At 35.8% G+C, this 18,055-nt stretch overlaps 1 protein-coding gene across 2 annotated transcripts in view; it reads right to left on the reverse strand.

The window, feature by feature from the left end:
* Nucleotides 1-18,055, reverse strand: part of LOC119083529 (orexin receptor type 1-like) — a 64,502-nt gene that overhangs the window by 11,673 nt on the left and 34,774 nt on the right. The window contains exons 5-9 of one of the 2 annotated variants that reach the window (XM_037193249.1): nucleotides 17,466-17,613; nucleotides 17,132-17,270; nucleotides 9,335-9,447; nucleotides 9,070-9,190; nucleotides 8,860-8,972 (exon numbers count right to left, since the gene is read on the reverse strand). In XM_037193249.1, the coding sequence (XP_037049144.1) occupies nucleotides 8,860-8,972; nucleotides 9,070-9,190; nucleotides 9,335-9,447; nucleotides 17,132-17,270; nucleotides 17,466-17,613 (634 nt within the window). Of the gene's footprint in view, nucleotides 1-8,859; nucleotides 8,973-9,069; nucleotides 9,212-9,334; nucleotides 9,448-17,131; nucleotides 17,271-17,465; nucleotides 17,614-18,055 lie in introns of both variants that reach the window. The other variant, XM_037193248.1, reaches the window with a different exon arrangement.

The following is an 18,055-nucleotide window of genomic DNA, read 5'->3' on the forward strand; positions in this document are numbered from 1 at the left end:
TGTCCGTCCGTCCGTCCGTCCGTCCGTCCGTGACCCCTCTAGCTTCAGTAAATCACAACCTTTTTTCAAAATTCTTTTTTTCACCGACTGGTATCGACAAAAGTAAGGTCAAGTTCGAAAATGGGCATGGTAGGGTCGGCCCCTCCAGAGCTAGGGCCCTATAGGTGTTTTTCAGTCTTTGGACGATATCTACCGAAATACGCACGCAATAGCTGCTTGTGATATATCAAATGAAAGGTATTGACGTTTAGAACAAAGTTGCTGAACATTGTTTTTGGGTAAGATGCAACGTGGGCTTGTTGGGAGGGCTCAAAGGTCGTTACTCGGCCCTAAGTGTTTTTTGCACATAAATCGAGTAAATCTCATCCGATTTTGCTAGTTTAAGTTTTGAAGGTAATTGAATACCGAAAAGAACGTGACGAAAAAAGTTTCAAATTTGGGCCCTTGGACTAAGGCCGCTACTCGGCCCTAAGTGTTTTTTGCACATAAATCGAGTAAATCTCATCCGATTTTGCTAGTTTTTGTTTCATTTGAGAGGTAATTGAATACCCAATGGAAAGTTGGCAAAAAATTTTGGGTTTCTAAAATAATGTCGTAAATTGTTGGTTTTGTTTGAGAGGTACTTCGTACGGGCTTTCGTAATTGCGCTACGCGCAATTTTAAAAATGAACACTTTCAGTAAATTTGACCGTGCCCAACTTGACTTGCATTTTGGTAACAGACGCATATTAGAGGGTTGTAGACGTATTAGGGTTCCGTGCGTATTACGGCTACGGACGTATTAACGTTACGGACGAAATAGGATTACGGGTCGTACGGGGCTAAGTCGCAGCAAACGCTCCGACTGTTCTGATGCCTTGTTTAGTACCAGTTTCATACATTAAACGGTCTAGAATTCACCAAGAAACACGTGCTTCTCTGTTGGATTCATATCGTTAGAAGCAACTATGTCCTGAACGTCCTGAATATTGTTTTGACGGATAGAAATACTTTGTTTTTCATTTTTAATGGTAACGTGAACCAAAAATGCAAATAACAAAATCAACTATGGGGATGGGAATAGGAACCCATTTTACTTCCCAATACAATGCTGTTGGTAACTTAACCTAAGATGTACGGTCGTACTTCATTTGAATCAAGAGATATCAGCTATTTGTCATAGATGAGGATTATAATACAAACTTTCACATAAATCTCATAAATCACCAAGATTAATATTGAGAGCTACGGGAGAAGTTACATCGGGTAACCTGATATATAATCGGTACATCAAGATATTTAAGCCTTAGTAAATTGAATTTCCGATACGATTACCAATTTCAAATGCAATGGTAATTCGTTGTAGGAATAATGATATCAACATTTCTGACTTTTTTCAAATAGCTCCTTTGAATTGTTAATTAACATACTGGAGCTATGCGGCTTTTTATGTTCAGTTTAGATTTTTTTGTTAAATAAAGAAGTGAAGAATGAAAAAAAGAAGGCATCAGAACAGTCGGAGCGTTTGCTGCGACTTAGCCCCGTACGACCCGTAATCCTATTTCGTCCGTAACCATAATACGTCCGTAGCCGTAATACGCCCGGAACCCTAATACGTCTACAACCCTCTAATGCGTCTGTTACCAAAATGCAAGTGAAGTTGGGCATGGTCAAATTTACTGAAAGTGTTCATTTTTAAAATTGCGCATAGCGCAATTACGAAAGCCCGTACGAAGTACCTCTCAAATAAAACCAACAATTTACGATATTATTTTAGAAACCCAAAATTTTTTGCCAACTTTCTATTGGGTATTCAATTATCTCTCAAATAAAACAAAATCTAGCAAAATCGGATGAGATTTACTCGATTTATGAGCAAAAAACACTTAGGGCCGAGTAGCGGCCTTAGTCCAAGGGCCTAAATTTGAAACATTTTTTGCCATTCGGCATTCAATTATCTCTCAAATGAAACAAAATCTAGCAAAATCGGATGAGATTTACTCGATTTATGTGCAAAAAACACTTAGGGCCGAGTAGCGGCCTTAGTCCAAGGGCCTAAATTTGAAACATTTTTTGCCATTCGGCATTCAATTATCTCTCAAATGAAACAAAATCTAGCAAAATCGGATGAGATTTACTCGATTTATGTGCAAAAAACACTTAGGGCCGAGTAGCGGCCTTAGTCCAAGGGCCCAAATTTGAAACTTTTTTTGCCATCATTCTATTCGGCATTCAATTATCTCTCAAATAAAACAAAATCTAGCAAAATCGGATGAGATTTACTCGATTTATGAGCAAAAAACACTTAGGGCCGAGTAGCGGCCTTAGTCCAAGGGCCTAAATTTGAAACATTTTTTGCCATTCGGCATTCAATTATCTCTCAAATGAAACAAAATCTAGCAAAATCGGATGAGATTTACTCGATTTATGTGCAAAAAACACTTAGGGCCGAGTAGCGGCCTTAGTCCAAGGGCCTAAATTTGAAACATTTTTTGCCATTCGGCATTCAATTATCTCTCAAATGAAACAAAATCTAGCAAAATCGGATGAGATTTACTCGATTTATGTGCAAAAAACACTTAGGGCCGAGTAGCGGCCTTAGTCCAAGGGCCCAAATTTGAAACTTTTTTCGACACGTTCTTTTCGGTATTCAATTACCTTCTATAAAAAACTAAATCTAGCAAAATCGGATGAGATTTACTCGATTTATGTGCAAAAAACACTTAGGGCCGAGTAATGACCTTTGAGCCCTCCCAACAAGCCCACGTTGCATCTTACACAAAAACAATGTTCAGCAACTTTGTTCTACTCGTCAATACCTTTCATTTGATATATCACAAGCAGCTATTGCGTGCGTATTTCGGTAGATATCGTCGAAAGACTGAAAAACACCTATAGGGCCCTAGCTCTGGAGGGGCCGACCCTACCATGCCCATTTTCGAACTTGACCTTACTTTTGTCGATACCAATCGGGGAAAAAAAGAATTTTGAAAAAAGTTTGTGATTTACTCAAGCTATAGGGGTCACGGACGGACGGACGGACGGATGGACGGACGGACGGACGGATGGACGGACGGACGGACGGACGGACGGATGGACGGACGGACGGACGGACGGACATTTTTTTTATTGCTGATTCGTCATCTATGAACATAACCAAATGCTTTGCCCTTACTGTCTGCTTCCAATTCGACGTGTTACAAACGGCATATTAATCTTATAAGCCCCCAGTACCTCGTACGGGGCTAAAAATTCTGACTTGACAATGTGAAGCACATTCTACTTCAAATGTGTAATATTAGTTAATTGATGAATAGGTTAATTGAAGTCATATCCCCCTATAATATGTTGGACACATTATTGGATATGTAAAATACAGTTTGTTAACCTTTAAAAAACACAATTTTATATTTATCAGAGCTTTAAAAGTCATCAACAAAAAAAATGAGATTTTGGATGTACATAAAAATCGCCCTATTTTAACGAGTAACTCGTAGAAAGTACGTTTTAATTGTACAATTTACGGATGAGTAAACCATTGGTCTTATCGTGTTTTTGGGAGTTTTATCCGTACATTGATGTACACTTGATCCGTACAGTGCTGTACGATTAATCCGTACTTATCGGGTGACAGTAGTGATTTCTATATTTGACACGAGAGAGGTGAGACACCTACGACACTGTCTATTCTCAAACAAGTTAATTTTGATGTAATTAGCCAATTTTTTTTTGTGTGATCGCTGTTACCAGCAACGCACTTCAAGCAAAAGTGTTTCGAGTGACAGCTGACAAATATAGTACTATTTTGTACGAAAAATTGTTCCAGATTATTTTACAGTGCCAAAATTTGTTTGATACATTGTCCAGTTTCAATACTCTGCTCATGCTTCAGGTTCGTTGTTCCCAGTCAATTAAGTTATTTAAGTAACTTTCAAATTTTATTCACTGGGACATTGATCAAATATGTTCAGAACAAACCAACTTGCATTTGCTTCCAATTTTCTTTCATTTCAATAGAAAAGATTCAGCGTTGTGATTAACCTCGTTTTCTCCACTCAAAAGGCCACGACAAAAGAAATTTTGGTGACAGTTCGGGGGAGATAATGTATATTTTTTCCCTTCTCATTTTGACAGTCTAAATAATAGAAATTTTCCATCTGAACTGTCAAATTATACACAGAAGGTAATGCTAGTGGTAGTATTTTAGCTAATAGTTGTTTTTGACAACGTTATAGAGTTATTTGTCTTAACAGAGTTACGATATTTAAAAAAAAAATATTTCGTTACGAAAACCTTTTCAACCTGTATGATATCAATAAACTTTAGTTATGATAAATAACGTTAGATTTTATTCGTTTTTGTAACGTTACGTCAATGTACAAAAAAAAATCATACAAATAACGTTACGCCGGGATGCCTGCGTCTAAATGTTCCAATTATCTTCATTTCGTCAAGTGTAAAGCATTAACACTTTAATTGCCTCCATCCATCCCATAAGATTATCTATTAAATTAGTCCCAACGAATCTATACAGGTGAACGAGCACGAGTCACTCATTTTCATCGAAACAAAAATCCAGAACAATACAAAAGCCAGTCCTATCGTCGAAAAGTATTCTAACGACAACGTTACGTTTTCAAATGATGAAACGAACAAGTCATTTCCTTTCTAATTTTAAATTATATAGAGACGGGAAAAAAAGAAGAACGAACGAATCCGAACAGTAGAGATCCGGCTCCATGCAATCAATATATATCCAAATATAAATTTTCTAACAGCGAAAAAGGAATATTTTTTTTGTAGAAATTGAATTTATTTAGTTAGCTAAGTCAGGAATAGAAATCTGATTGTGTACTACACGATGTGTATGTAGAGAGATATACAAGAGTTGCTTCGTCTTTCGTTTGGCTTATGGGAGAAATACCTCGACATACCTGTCCGTATGGATATTAATATATCAGTAAAATATTTTGTGAGGGTTTGTTTTCGGTTCTGTATGTTGACACAATACAATGTGAGTTGTCTCATCCACGGCACAAACAAGACACAAAGTTATTAAGTGAAGCTGATATTAGAACTAATGTGTGTTACAGTGTCGTTGACTGAAAGTCAGGGTCTTACGACAGAAAATACCAAAAATGTCTATGTAACCACACAAATACGCTATGATTGAAGTATGAAACGTTATGAAAAACGTAAAATGCATGTCACATAGTATTCTCAAGCACTGAAGCTGACTTTGACACCACTTAGTTAGAAGGATCTGGAAGTTACTTCAGAAAAACAGGATTTTACGCTGGAAGTGTTTCAGTTTTGCTTGCTTTCTTGCCAATAGCTACTGTTGTACGAACCCAATGCTCTTAAAGTTAAATATTTTCTTTCGTCTCGTTAATACCTTTCATTTGACATACCAAAATGCTATTCGCACAATGTGCGAACACCATCTACCTTAGGAAAATAGGTAAATATTTTAGTGAAAATATCCAGAGAATCAAATGTAGATTTTGTATCAGTGCAAGTAATTTGTCTTTAACAATGAAAAATAAACTGAAATTAATCAAAATTATACTGTTAAAAATTGTCAGTCAAGGGACCCAACTCGTCCAAAAGGTGAAACCTAGTATTGTTTGACTGAAATTGAAAGAGACGTGCAAACGATTCAATTAAGTCACCTCGTTCACATTTCTTAACTTTTTTCCCCCCAAAACTCTGTATAGACAGCGATACTAATTGATATAATAGTCTATGTCGACTACTTCCACAACTAGAAACAAAGTTTACCTTTCCTATCGACAATCTTGAATTCCGTCTTGTTTTCAATAAATCGATCGCACAGATGAAATACACGCGCTGCTGCTTTTAAGCGAATTTTCTTATCGATAATTTCGACAAGACTACCTTATTAAGCGCGTGTTCATAGATTTGATTTTTTTTGTATTTTATCGAAATTGATTCTTTTCAAGACGGTGTTCCGTTGGCTTATCAGTAAAATTTCAATTTATCAGAATTTCGGTTCGACCTCAAAAACCATTCTGCATTGAATGTAGGCTGCGAAAAATGTTTAAATTGAAAGTGTAAAGTTCTATGCAGAGTGAATTTGAACCATTAACGTGTAGGAAAAGTTGCTCTTGATTTTGATTTTCTTTTTGATTTAATTTATGTTATCACCGCCATTCTCTGGCTGCTTGATACTGAGTAATTTACACACATTGACTCTATGGCGAAGAAGTATGTCAAAACTAAAGAAGAACAAGATTTTTCAAAGAAACGATTTCATCAATTTATTAAAACGGTTTTGAACAGTAGAAACAACGCACTCCAAGAACAAAATTTAAATGAAAGCCTCCACGGCGCAGTAGTTAGTCCAAAATTCTCATATAAATTCAGCTTATTATGTTGGTACTGTGTAACGGACGTTCCATACAAAATAAGAGGCCGAATGATAAAATCTCTTGTCTGTTCTTGGAGTGCGTTGGAAGAAATGAAAGACTCGACGATTCAAAGTACTGAACCAACCCTCTATAAACTCGCACCAGAACAATTTTTTTTTAAACTGTCAAAATGTACACAGAAGACTCGAATTGATCCCGTCAATACACCAATTTTCCTTTGAATCATTTGTAGGTGTTGTGGGCATACATTCATCGATTAAATGAAAATCAATGCTAAGAATCATCTGAGTCATCTGTTAACCACAACGACGAGAAAAAAAGCAATGAACTTCGGCTAGTCTGCTCTTTTATAGCAAAGCGCACTCGTTAAATCTAAAGAGATAGTAGATTTTGCTTCAACCTCTTAAAAATACTTTAAATCAAAAGAAGTATCAGAGTTCTACATTAACACTTTCGTCGTCATGTTTGCCGTCTGTAAGTGGTTGAGCTCAGCGAAAATAAATTACGAGACAAATCGATACGTTCCAAAAGTCCTTTTTGTGTCCAAACAACATGAGAAAAATACATTTGCTAAATCTGTGCCATCACAAATTCAGAACCGAACAAATATTTGGTTTCATAATATTTGCCTATAGAATATGAATCTTCTGTTCAGTGGCCTATATTGGCGATAGAAAGGTCGCATCAAAATATAAAATCGAAATTGATAGGGAGAGTCTCTATAATTGCTTATGATTATAATAATAAACACAGCTGCGTGTGTTGTACGTATACACAATAATACATTTCAAATATCGGAAAGACGTTGTTATGTAGATGATGGTCTTTTCTGTACATTATGTCAGTCAGTGAGCTGCGGGAATGGACCAAGAAAACACCCTATTCGACCATTATTTTAATGTTTTCGTAAGTTATTATAATTGCTTCAATTTGAAGACTATTCTTGTGCCAGAATTTGAATGTTTTCTGTAGACTTTCATTGACTGAATTAAAACAAGCTTAGCACGTCCCTGTTTGCAGTAAATGTATCAAGCAAGAATGAATTTTCACATACGAGCACTGTAACTTTGTAAAATAATAAGAATTTCATTTGATTTTCGAATGAGTTTTATCCATTTCCACATTTTCTGACGAAGTCTTCCTCACGAGCCCAAAAATCTGAACACTTTCAGATGAAATTTTAGGATATTGTCGGCATATTTGCCATTTTTGGCGTTTTTTTTGCAAATGTTTTCATTCAGTGATCCTCAAAGTTTACCCTAATTTTAAGACCTTTCGAAAGAACCACATTTGTTGAAATTGAAGATGAAATTTATCATTTTCTGTAGCGCATTAAAATGGTCAAATTTTAGACCTATTTCCTCGAACTCATCGAGCCCTTCCCAACGAGCTGTCGCGTATTAATATCGGTAAAAATGTCGATATGTTTTGAGAGAAATGAAAATTGTCGATTACAGGAGATATCAAGAGAAATTTCATAGGAAGCAGACAATTCGGGAGGAAAATGGATAGTTTCGAGGAAAGCGAGACCGAACCCACCGAACCAATTCATGTCAAAGTAAGTTCTATTTCCTAGTATTAATCGAGTAATCGAGTAAATTTGTTGACATTTGGACAACTAGTTCCGTAGATATGAGGAAATGAAGTTAGGTGTAGGAAGTTGGTAAGGATAGCTCGTTGGAAAGGTCTCGATGAATTCCAGAAAATATAATGAAATTTGACCATATTTTGATTGCACTGCAGCGCTACATGAAGCGATACAAAAAATAATAAATTTAAGGAAAAATCGCCGCGAATTTCATCTAAAAGTTCTCCAATTTCAAAAAATGGGAGTTCTTTGGAAAGGTCTTGACGAGCTCTAGTTGATCTGTGAAGGAAAAGATTAGCAAAAAAAGCGCTAAATATGGCAAATATGTCGAAAAAATCCCAAGATTTTATCTCAAACTGTTCAGATTTTTGTAAATGATAGATCGCTAGAAAGACCTCGTCAGGAAATGTGGAAAGGATAAAGTTAAATCAAATGAAACTTTTATTATTTTAGAGAGTTACATCGCCAGGAGAAGCGTTACGAAAATATCTGAAAATTCGTTATTGCTTGATACACTTAGTGCAAACGAGGACGTGCTTTGCTTGTTTTAATTAAGTCACTGGGAGTCTACGGAAGACATTCAAATATACCTCTGGTATAAGAATAGACTTTCAACATTACACATTCTTTTCGATGAACGAGGAGCACCTGCACCACACACAAATATTCTTAGTCCAGTCCCGCAGCTCCCTCAGTCCGAAGAAGAACATAAAAAACCATCCTAACATTTCACTTTGTGCAGAAAATACAATTTAGATTTTATTTCACTACAACAACAGTGAAATGGTACACTTCAGATCAGACGAACGTTTAATGTGAATGTTTTTAAAATAAATATTTAAATTACCAAATTGTTGTTTACAGTTTCGAATACAACGTTAATAGTTTATAAAAACTTACCGCTCATGAAATTATAAATAACCGGATTTATAGCGCTGTTGGCATAGCACAGCCAATGCGAAAATAAGGAAAATATTGTAACAACTTCGCTCTGGCCGATGTCGATTGTGTATCTGTTGGGTGCATTAAAAGAAAGAAAGAAAATGAGTAAATTAAATCCAATTAACGCTCACCGGTGCGGTGTTTCACGCTGTTTATGGCATACTATACCGTAGTATGTTGAGTACATGAACGGGAAAGTAACAACTGGCGAACATCACCACAACGGCCACCAACATCTTGGCCGCTTTTCTTCGAGCCCTCAACTGACCCATTGTGCTTGAATTTGCAGCTGGACCAGATGGACGTAAATCTGTAATAATGAGCATCATTAGACAGCAGTGTTTGTAGAAGCGATACGAATTCCAATAATATCAGGGATACAGATCGAGAGCAATTTTTAGTCGAAAATTGTAGTTTTGGCTGTTTTACTTACATCCACAGGTGTACGTTTGATTCCTTGATTCTCGATGGCCGGGTATCGTATCTGATTTCCAGAGAACGCGTACAATTTGATAGTAGGCCACAGTCATCATGACGAGAGGTAGCCTAGAATAATTCGTTGTTTTATGACTATATCATGATTGATCGATGGTATTGAATTGGATTTCCTAATTTATTTGCGACTCGGGCCCATTGGTTAAACGCGAAATAATTCTAAGAATGTTTTACAATGAAAATGAATAAAGAATTAGTTCTGGGTAGGAAGTTCCTAGTAGGAACTGGTCGGGCGTCCAGAAAAATAGTTCAATGTAAAATACGATCCACCGTACTATTTAAATGAGGCATGATCACTGCTAAACGTTTGGACGGCCAATCATTTTTACGAAGTTTTTTTTTTATAATGCTGCCTCGTCGGCGATTCTCGTATTTTGGTAGATCCAAATATTCGTACCTTCACAGTCGCGTGTACAAAATCCCATACGAACGCTACGAGAATCTACACCCTGGACTGGACGCCGATTTTTGAAGCATTCGTAACTTTGAGAATTTGTAACTTGACAGTTCCTATGGGATTTTATACATGCAACTGTCAAATTACGAATTCTTATTGTTACGAATGCTACGAGTTACGTCCTGATCGTCTGATAATATTGTTTCCGATTAAATTCGTTTGATTTTCAAAACATTCCTTCACTTTCATCAGCTGTACACTTGATTGCAATGTTCGTTTTACAATAAAAACCACAGAAAAAAAAATCGAATTAATTGAAGCATCAATCAATATATTCAAGTCCTGTGTAACAAAAGATATTTTAAGTTTATGAAGTCTCCTGTTTTTGATACAGCATCCTTTTGTGTTGTATGGGTACAAAAACAACATTGAAAAATTGAGTTTATCGATTATTTGTATGATTGTCATGATGTCAATTCGACATATAAAAAAACCTCTATTGCGTCAAAATATTCAAACCAATCTCCTTTCACATAACAGTCTAAAAAATGTATGTTCAACAATGAAAAACGAACAGTTCATCTTGATATGGTAGTAGACGAAACGTTTATTTTTAATTTTTTTTTTTACATTTTTTTCATTCAACTTCCCTTTTCTTGGGCGTTGCTTTGAACAGCAGAATATATATTGAAATGTGACGCAAGTTCTCTTTACTCACACAACGCCTGAACGCAAAAATATTGAAAAACGAAAAGTTTCATAATATGGATAGCCCTATCCTCATAATAGTCCAGGTTCTTATGTCGAAAAAAACCGTCTAGCGCGCTAGAGAGTTTGGTGGAATTTCGACCACGGGATATTGTAGAGGGGGTCCAAGGTACCTAACAATTTTTTTTTTGAGGTTCCCGAACCGGTCGAATCGGTAAAAAAAACGGTTTTAGTGTAAAACTAAAAACATCAATATCTTCGTTAAAAATCAATATTTTTTTATGCGGTCAACTTTATTTGAAAAGCCGATCCATTGCCGTCATTTCGTGGAATAACTTTTTTTTGGGATCCCAAAGCTGCCCGAGCTATCTGGGATGTCCTAAAATGTGACACTAAAAAACCGCTAACTTTGACAATCACTGCGGCCTGTAAATCCTAACTGATTTTAATGATCAGAGGTGTTTTGGAAAACTGGAGACTAACTCTTTCAGATCTAGCTGGCCGAGCATACACGTACCATAGGAAGTGTAGATATGGGCCTGGGAACCGGGCATAGCTATAACCGTATTTTTTTCGTACCAATATTATTGATTTTATGAAGTGCCGTGGCTTAGTTTTCCCTATTTTATTTTTATTTTATACTCAAAACGACTAACAAGTTATTCTTAAAGATTTCCTACGTAGTTGCTTGAGTTTCCTGTAATCTTGAGAGATCCATAACGCTCCCAACACTAGAAATTGATGATTTAAGGACTTTCCTCAATTTTTCTTCATTTTCAACTGGATTTATAGCTTCTTTGAGGAGAGAATAGGTCAGTTCCTACCGTTGCACTACTTTTCAGTGTTCATCCTCCCTCCACATCCTAGAATACATGCACCCACATCACTTCCGTCTATTTTTCTTCATTTCCAACTGGATTTATAGCTTCTTTGAGGTGAGAATAGGTCAGTTCCTAACGTTGCACTACTTTTCAGTGTTCATCCTCCCTCCACATCATAGAATTCATGCACCCAAATTACTTCCGTCCAGTTTTCTTCATTCCCAACTCGATTTATAGCTTCTTTGAGGTGAGAATAGGTCAGTTCCCAACGTTGCACTACTTTTCAGTGTTCATCCTCCCTCCACATCCTAAAATTCATGCACTTAGATCACTTCCGTCTATTTTTCTTCATTCCCAACTCGATTTATAGCTTCTTTGAGGTGAGAACAGGTCAGTTCCTAACGTTGCACTACTTTTCAGTGCTCATCCTACTCCCACATCCTAGAATTCATGTACCCACATCGCTTCCGTCTATTTTTCTGCATTCCCAACAGGATTTATAGCTTCTTTGAGGTGAGAACAGGTCAGTTCCTAACGTTGCACTACTTTTCAGTGCTCATCCTACCTCCATATCCTAGAATTCATGCACTCAGATCACTTCTGTACAGTTTTCTTCATTTTCATCTGGATTTATAGCTTCTTTGAGGTGAGAATAGGTCAGCTCCTAACGTTGCACTACTGTGGAGGGAGGATGGGAACTGACCTATTCTCACCTCAAAGAAGCTATAAATCCAGTTGGAAATGAAGAAAAATAGACGGAAGTGATGTGGGTGCATGAATTCTAGGATGTGGAGGGAGGATGAACACTGAAAAGTAGTGCAACGTTAGGAACTGACCTATTCTCACCTCAAAGAAGCTATAAATCCAGTTGAAAATGAAGAAAAATTGAGGAAGGTCCTTAAAATCATCAATTTCTAGTGTTGGGAGCGATATGGATCTCTCAAGATTACAGGAAACTCAAGCCACTACGTAGGAAATCTCTAAGAATAACTTGTTATTCGTTTGGAGTATAAAATAGGGAAAACTAAGCCACGGCACTTCATAAAATCAATAATATTGGTACGAAAAAAATGCGGTTATAGCTATGCCCGGTTCCCAGGCCCATATCTACACTTCCTATGTTTGGTGTATGCTCGGCCAGCTAGATCTGAAAGAGTTAGTCTCTAGCTTTCCAAAACACCTCTGATCATTAAAATCAGTTAGGATTTACAGGCCGCAGTGATTGTCAAAGTTAGCGGTTTTTTAGTGTCACATTTTAGGACATCCCAGATAGCTCGGGCAGCTTTGAGATCCCAAAAAAAAGATATTTCACGAAATGTCGGCAATGGATCGGCTTTTCAAATAAAATTGACCGCATAAAAAAATATTGATTTTTAACAAAGATATTGATGTTTTTAGTTTTACACTAAAACCGGTTTTTTACCGATTCGACCGGTTCGGGAACCTCAAAAAAAAAAATTTGTTAGGTAACTTGGACCCCCTCTTCAATATCAAAATGGTCAAAATTTCGTTAGAATCTCCAGCGCGCGAAATTACATAAGAACCCGGACTATAACGGCATACGTGCTAAGAAAATACAATTTTCGATTCTCAATTTAATGGAAATGTCTGCTAACTAGTATTTTTAGGAGAAATACTTCAAAGAATTGAGAAGTACGATGCCACTCATGAAATGAGAGTACAGTTTTAACATTTCATTGTCATTGTCATCTAAACCGAATTTTAACATACCTTGGTAAGGTAAACTTCCGAAAAATAATCTTGCTCCCATGGACAAGTGTACTGTTCCAAGTTACCACAAGCCCACTTTTTAAATGTGGTCGAGGGGGAAACTACTCGGGTAATTGATTACACACCCTCGAAGGAATTGCCGTAGCAGCCGGTAATTAATAGGAATTGAAGGAATACAAGAAATTGACGGGAAATACGAGAAATTGAACGTAAATGAAGGGAAATACGGATAAGTATTATGAACGAAAGAACTAAATGAATGCAAAGAAAAATGACCAGTTTCCGGTCTTGGCTATTCGGTTTGTCAATTTCTCTCAATTTATCGTTTTTTCAGTCAATTCCATGTAATGTCTTCAATTCCTTCAATTTCTGTTACAAAAGAGATTCAGGTGTACATAGTGCGGAGTGTTCACATTCTGTGTACACAACTCAAAATGTGCACAGACACCAAGAACATGTGAAAAAATGATACACAGTTCGAGTACAGATGTGAACTATTTTGAGCACGAACTGTGAATTTTGTGAACAGTAGTCGATTCTAATTTATCGTTTTATCCGAAGGGTTTCCTTCAATTCCTGCAGTAATTAAAGTGCAAATCCGTCAAAACTGAATCAATCCCCGTTCGGGCTTCATCAATTTGTTATTTATTGTATGAAATGAAAATCAAATGTTGAAACAATTTCGGATTTGATTCGTTATGAAGAATTATTGAATTATGAAGAACCTTTACCTTTCATTTGAGTCTAATTTGAGCAGTGCAGCTCAATAATTCGTCAAACTTGCCTCTACACCAACCAACTTCGAAAGTAGGCGGTGGGTGGTACTTTTTCAAGTTCTGTCAATCGTTTAGGATAGTAGAAGTAGGGTAGCAACATTAGCCACCGCTCCACATTTCAGAATTCTACTATTAACTGAACTATTTTTGGACCTTTACTCTAGCATGGACCTATACTACTTAAACTTCATATGCATTAGTTCGGTTTCTGAAAAGCCAGGCTATAATAAAAACAACGGAATTTTGCCGCATACCATTTATAAATGTCAAAATTATTATCGAACAAACATTAAGTCTGTTACTTCTGTTGGTCCGAATGAGTATTTTCAACATATTGATACAAAATCTATTACTTCACGTGTTTTAACTTGTCTCTTGCTCAGACCATATTAGCCTGAGGGTAATCGTTTGAATTCACCAAATTCGGATGGTAGTCTAATTACTTCTAAATTGGTAAAATTCACTGACAACCTGCTTATTTACTCATTGCTTCTTAAAATAGATAAATAATGAGCGGATTAAACGTCTAGTCTATTTTGATAAAACAACAAGTTCCATAAAAACAACGACTGCATAAATCGAAGCATAAATTACTAAAACCACATTAATATTGGTTAAACGAAAACAAATAAATTTTTTCACATTTTTTAATCACCAGACCTCAACCGACTTTTCTCTTTAAATTTTATTAGCGTAACTTTTTTCTCGTCTTTTTTTTTGTACTTTTACAAACGCTGTTTCATCTATTCAATACAGAAAGATATATATTCACACACAGCACATGTGGTTTTAGTTTTCTCAATGCTGTGCAAATAATAATAATTTTAAAAATAAACGCGCTTTGTGTTTTGATTTTTATTATTTGTTTACAACGTTGTTATTGGATTGAACTCTATGCATTGAAAATACACTCAACATACGAGTCTGAAGTAATAGCAAAGTTTAAATTCAATTGCATTGCACTTAAGTTATATATTGCACAAATAAACATTGAGGCTGTAACGAGCCTCACATTTCATATCTAACCAAAGCAAACATTCAAACACAATCGTCTAGTTTATGGTAATAGCCCAATCGGATCCGTTATTTGTAAAATTTGAGAAACTTATCGAATTTCGTTAAATTTCTTAAATTTCGCGAAATGTCACAGACTTTGTTAAAAGTCACAAACTTCGTTAAATTTCCCAGATTTCGTTAAATGTCAAAAATTTTGTAAAACATCACAAACTTCGTTAAATTTCACAGATTTTGTTAAATCTCACAGACTTCGTTTAACGAATCGTTAAATTACACAAATTTCGATAAAATTCACAGATTTCGTTAAATTTCACAAATTTTGCTAAATTTCACAAATAAAAGTAATAGACCCTGATCCCTGCAGCACAATTTTATAGCAAAATTCGTGGAAACGGTTGAAACAGAAGAAGTAATTGATTTAATGATTACGATGCGATAATTTTTTAAGAGACCGACGAGGAGAGAATAGTGTTCCACTAAACGGACATACTTTGAGTTAATGCAATTTAATCAGTGAGATGAACAGATGATTTTTAGTTAAATTCCATCCATACAACATTCGATATGATTTTTATTCGAATATCATCAGCAAGCAAACGATAAGATTGGAATATTTGTTGGTTCAAATAGCTCAATTTGTTTATCGTTTTGTGTAAATACATGAAATATGATTTACAAAATATGTATGTTGTGCACATGAATGTGTAGTGTAGAGCTAAGAACATCACAGGTAAAAAAGAAATTCGAACGATTGAAGTAATATGTTCTGGAAAAGTAATCCCATTGACGATAGAATATGTTGATGGATCGATATGGATATAGAGATACACGTGTAACTCCCTAACAACACGCTCCCATTTAAAGACATTTTATTTGCAAAAGAAACTTCAGAATATTATGCAGCTTTATGTTCATTTCTAATGAAGTACAACGGCTCGAACGGATAGAATAAAATCGGTTACCTGGAACGTTTAGAAGAAAATATCAGTTTAGCAGGAGAATCATACGGAAAAGCGGCTTAGTTGCTTTGAAAGCAATTGGGCAATTTTTTTTTTTTTGCAGATGAAAATGTTGAAGATGCCAATGGTTTGAGAATATTTTATTGTCAAATAAGGTTGCATATATAAAAGGTGTGTGGTGTGCAAGTGTGGCTGCCTATCAAGCCATGATGTTAACCATTCCCAGGTCTGACACCACAGTGTCAAGTATATTTGCATATTGAAACTAAACTCGACCAGTCTTTTAACCTATCCCAATAGACACGATTAACATGAACATTTTGCAAACATTTTACTCCGGTTTACGGTTTCGGTTTATTAGATGAAAGTTTTAAATAAATTATCTTTGCAAGATATAAGTGATGTGGGAGTCGTTCTGAAGTAATATAAAAAATAATTTGAGCAGACATTTGCGTCTATTAGTATTCTCGAATGGAACATGGAAATTTAATTTTGGACACCGGACCGGGCTGTTCGTGTTCTGCACAGAGTGTGTTTGTTATTTTAAGGTCGCAATTTGAATATAAATGTAAATCAACCCAACATGTGACGGGGAAACGATTGGTTGAATTCATCTGTTATCGACAACAACAATTACTAAACTACACTTAGTGTGACCTGCTTCCCTTGCACCCGTGGAACCAATTTTTGTTGCCATCGTTATAAGAATTCCGGCCTCTATCGATCATCATTTTTCCGCTACACCCTCTGAGTCCTTGGATGCCATGGATTCCGCTGCACCAAAGGATACGGTGGAAAATCAAAACTTTTTGTGGAACCTTGTTGAGGACTCCGAACTGACTAACAATATGCAAAAATATCAAGAGTGCATCTTTAGGTCAATTGAATTCCATTCAAACGCACGAGCTGGCATTTTCCACTAACAGAAAGATCGATTTTGGCTTCTCGCCTTAAGTCTCGATGCTGTATTTTTACTTTAATTCGATGTAGTTATTTGAATTGAACTGTAATCAAGAAAATACCTCGCTCTTGTGGTTTTTATGGTATTTATTTAGGATTACATTTTTCCCGCAGCAATTTAAAATTGTAGAAGTCTTGAATATCGGATAAAAAACGATAACTTCTTTCTCGTTCCATGATCTTTGAGTTATTAAAGAATTTAGCAACATGAACAGATATAATGTTAAATTGACCTAAAACGTGTACATTGATGACCTATCCGAGTCTGCAATATTTTGTGCTTAAAGAGGTTTTCAATCGAATCACTCGCCTCACATAATACACCAATTATTATATCGATCCAATAAATAAGGTAAAAATACTTACACATACAGTACGATGAATCGGGCGATGTAAAAAAGCTTCTCCGTTTCCTTCTCCCAGGTTGATACGCATTGAGTGAATAAGTTGATTCCGAACCTCAAAGCCTTCTTCTTAGTGGTCGAAAAAAGAAATTCAGGTATGTCTTTTCCGAGAAGAGAAGAAAATAGACAAAATAGAAAGATAATCTTCTAATAATATACTATCGCCATGACTAACAACAGCCGAAAAAAAATATGAAATTAAATTTATCAACCTTTGACAACGTAAAAAGGCCAATATAACACAACGAAGATAAAAAAAAGAATTGTGTCGTCAATTTACAGAAATTTGTACTTACCCGATACGAGAGCAACCATCCATATAAATGCTATTGAACCAACGGCACGCACATTAGTCGAAACGTACCGTAAAGGAAAACATATAGCGTACCATCGATCAATGGATATGAATGTCAATGTTAGCACTGATACAGTAACGGATACAGTCTGCAAAGGAAATCATTCAAATTGAAGAAAATCTTTTTTTTTCGGGAGAGGGGTTTATGGTCCAAGATGATTTGATTTCAACATTGTTATGTATTATAAGTCGTGTGTATTTTTGTAACGAAAAAAATAAAAGATTTTTTTTTGTTAAAGAAGCAACGGATAAATCGAGCTGTGAATGGCTTATCAAAATAATATACTTCCGGCACGGGCAATGATTTATGTTTATACAAGTCCAAAGTAAAATTTCATTCGGTTTTTCAGACGGTAATCTTTTTCAGTTAAAACATTAGAAGACACTGCTGGGGCCAGGGCATATTACTTGTAAAATTTATGAAATTTGGATCTGGCGAAATTTCACAAATTTCGTTAAATTTTACAAATTTCGTTAAATTTTACAAATTTCGTTAAATTTTACAAATTTCGTTAAATTTCACAAGTTTTG

This window comes from Bradysia coprophila, unplaced genomic scaffold, assembly GCF_014529535.1.
Source record: "Bradysia coprophila strain Holo2 unplaced genomic scaffold, BU_Bcop_v1 contig_687, whole genome shotgun sequence".
Taxonomy (NCBI): domain Eukaryota; kingdom Metazoa; phylum Arthropoda; class Insecta; order Diptera; family Sciaridae; genus Bradysia; species Bradysia coprophila.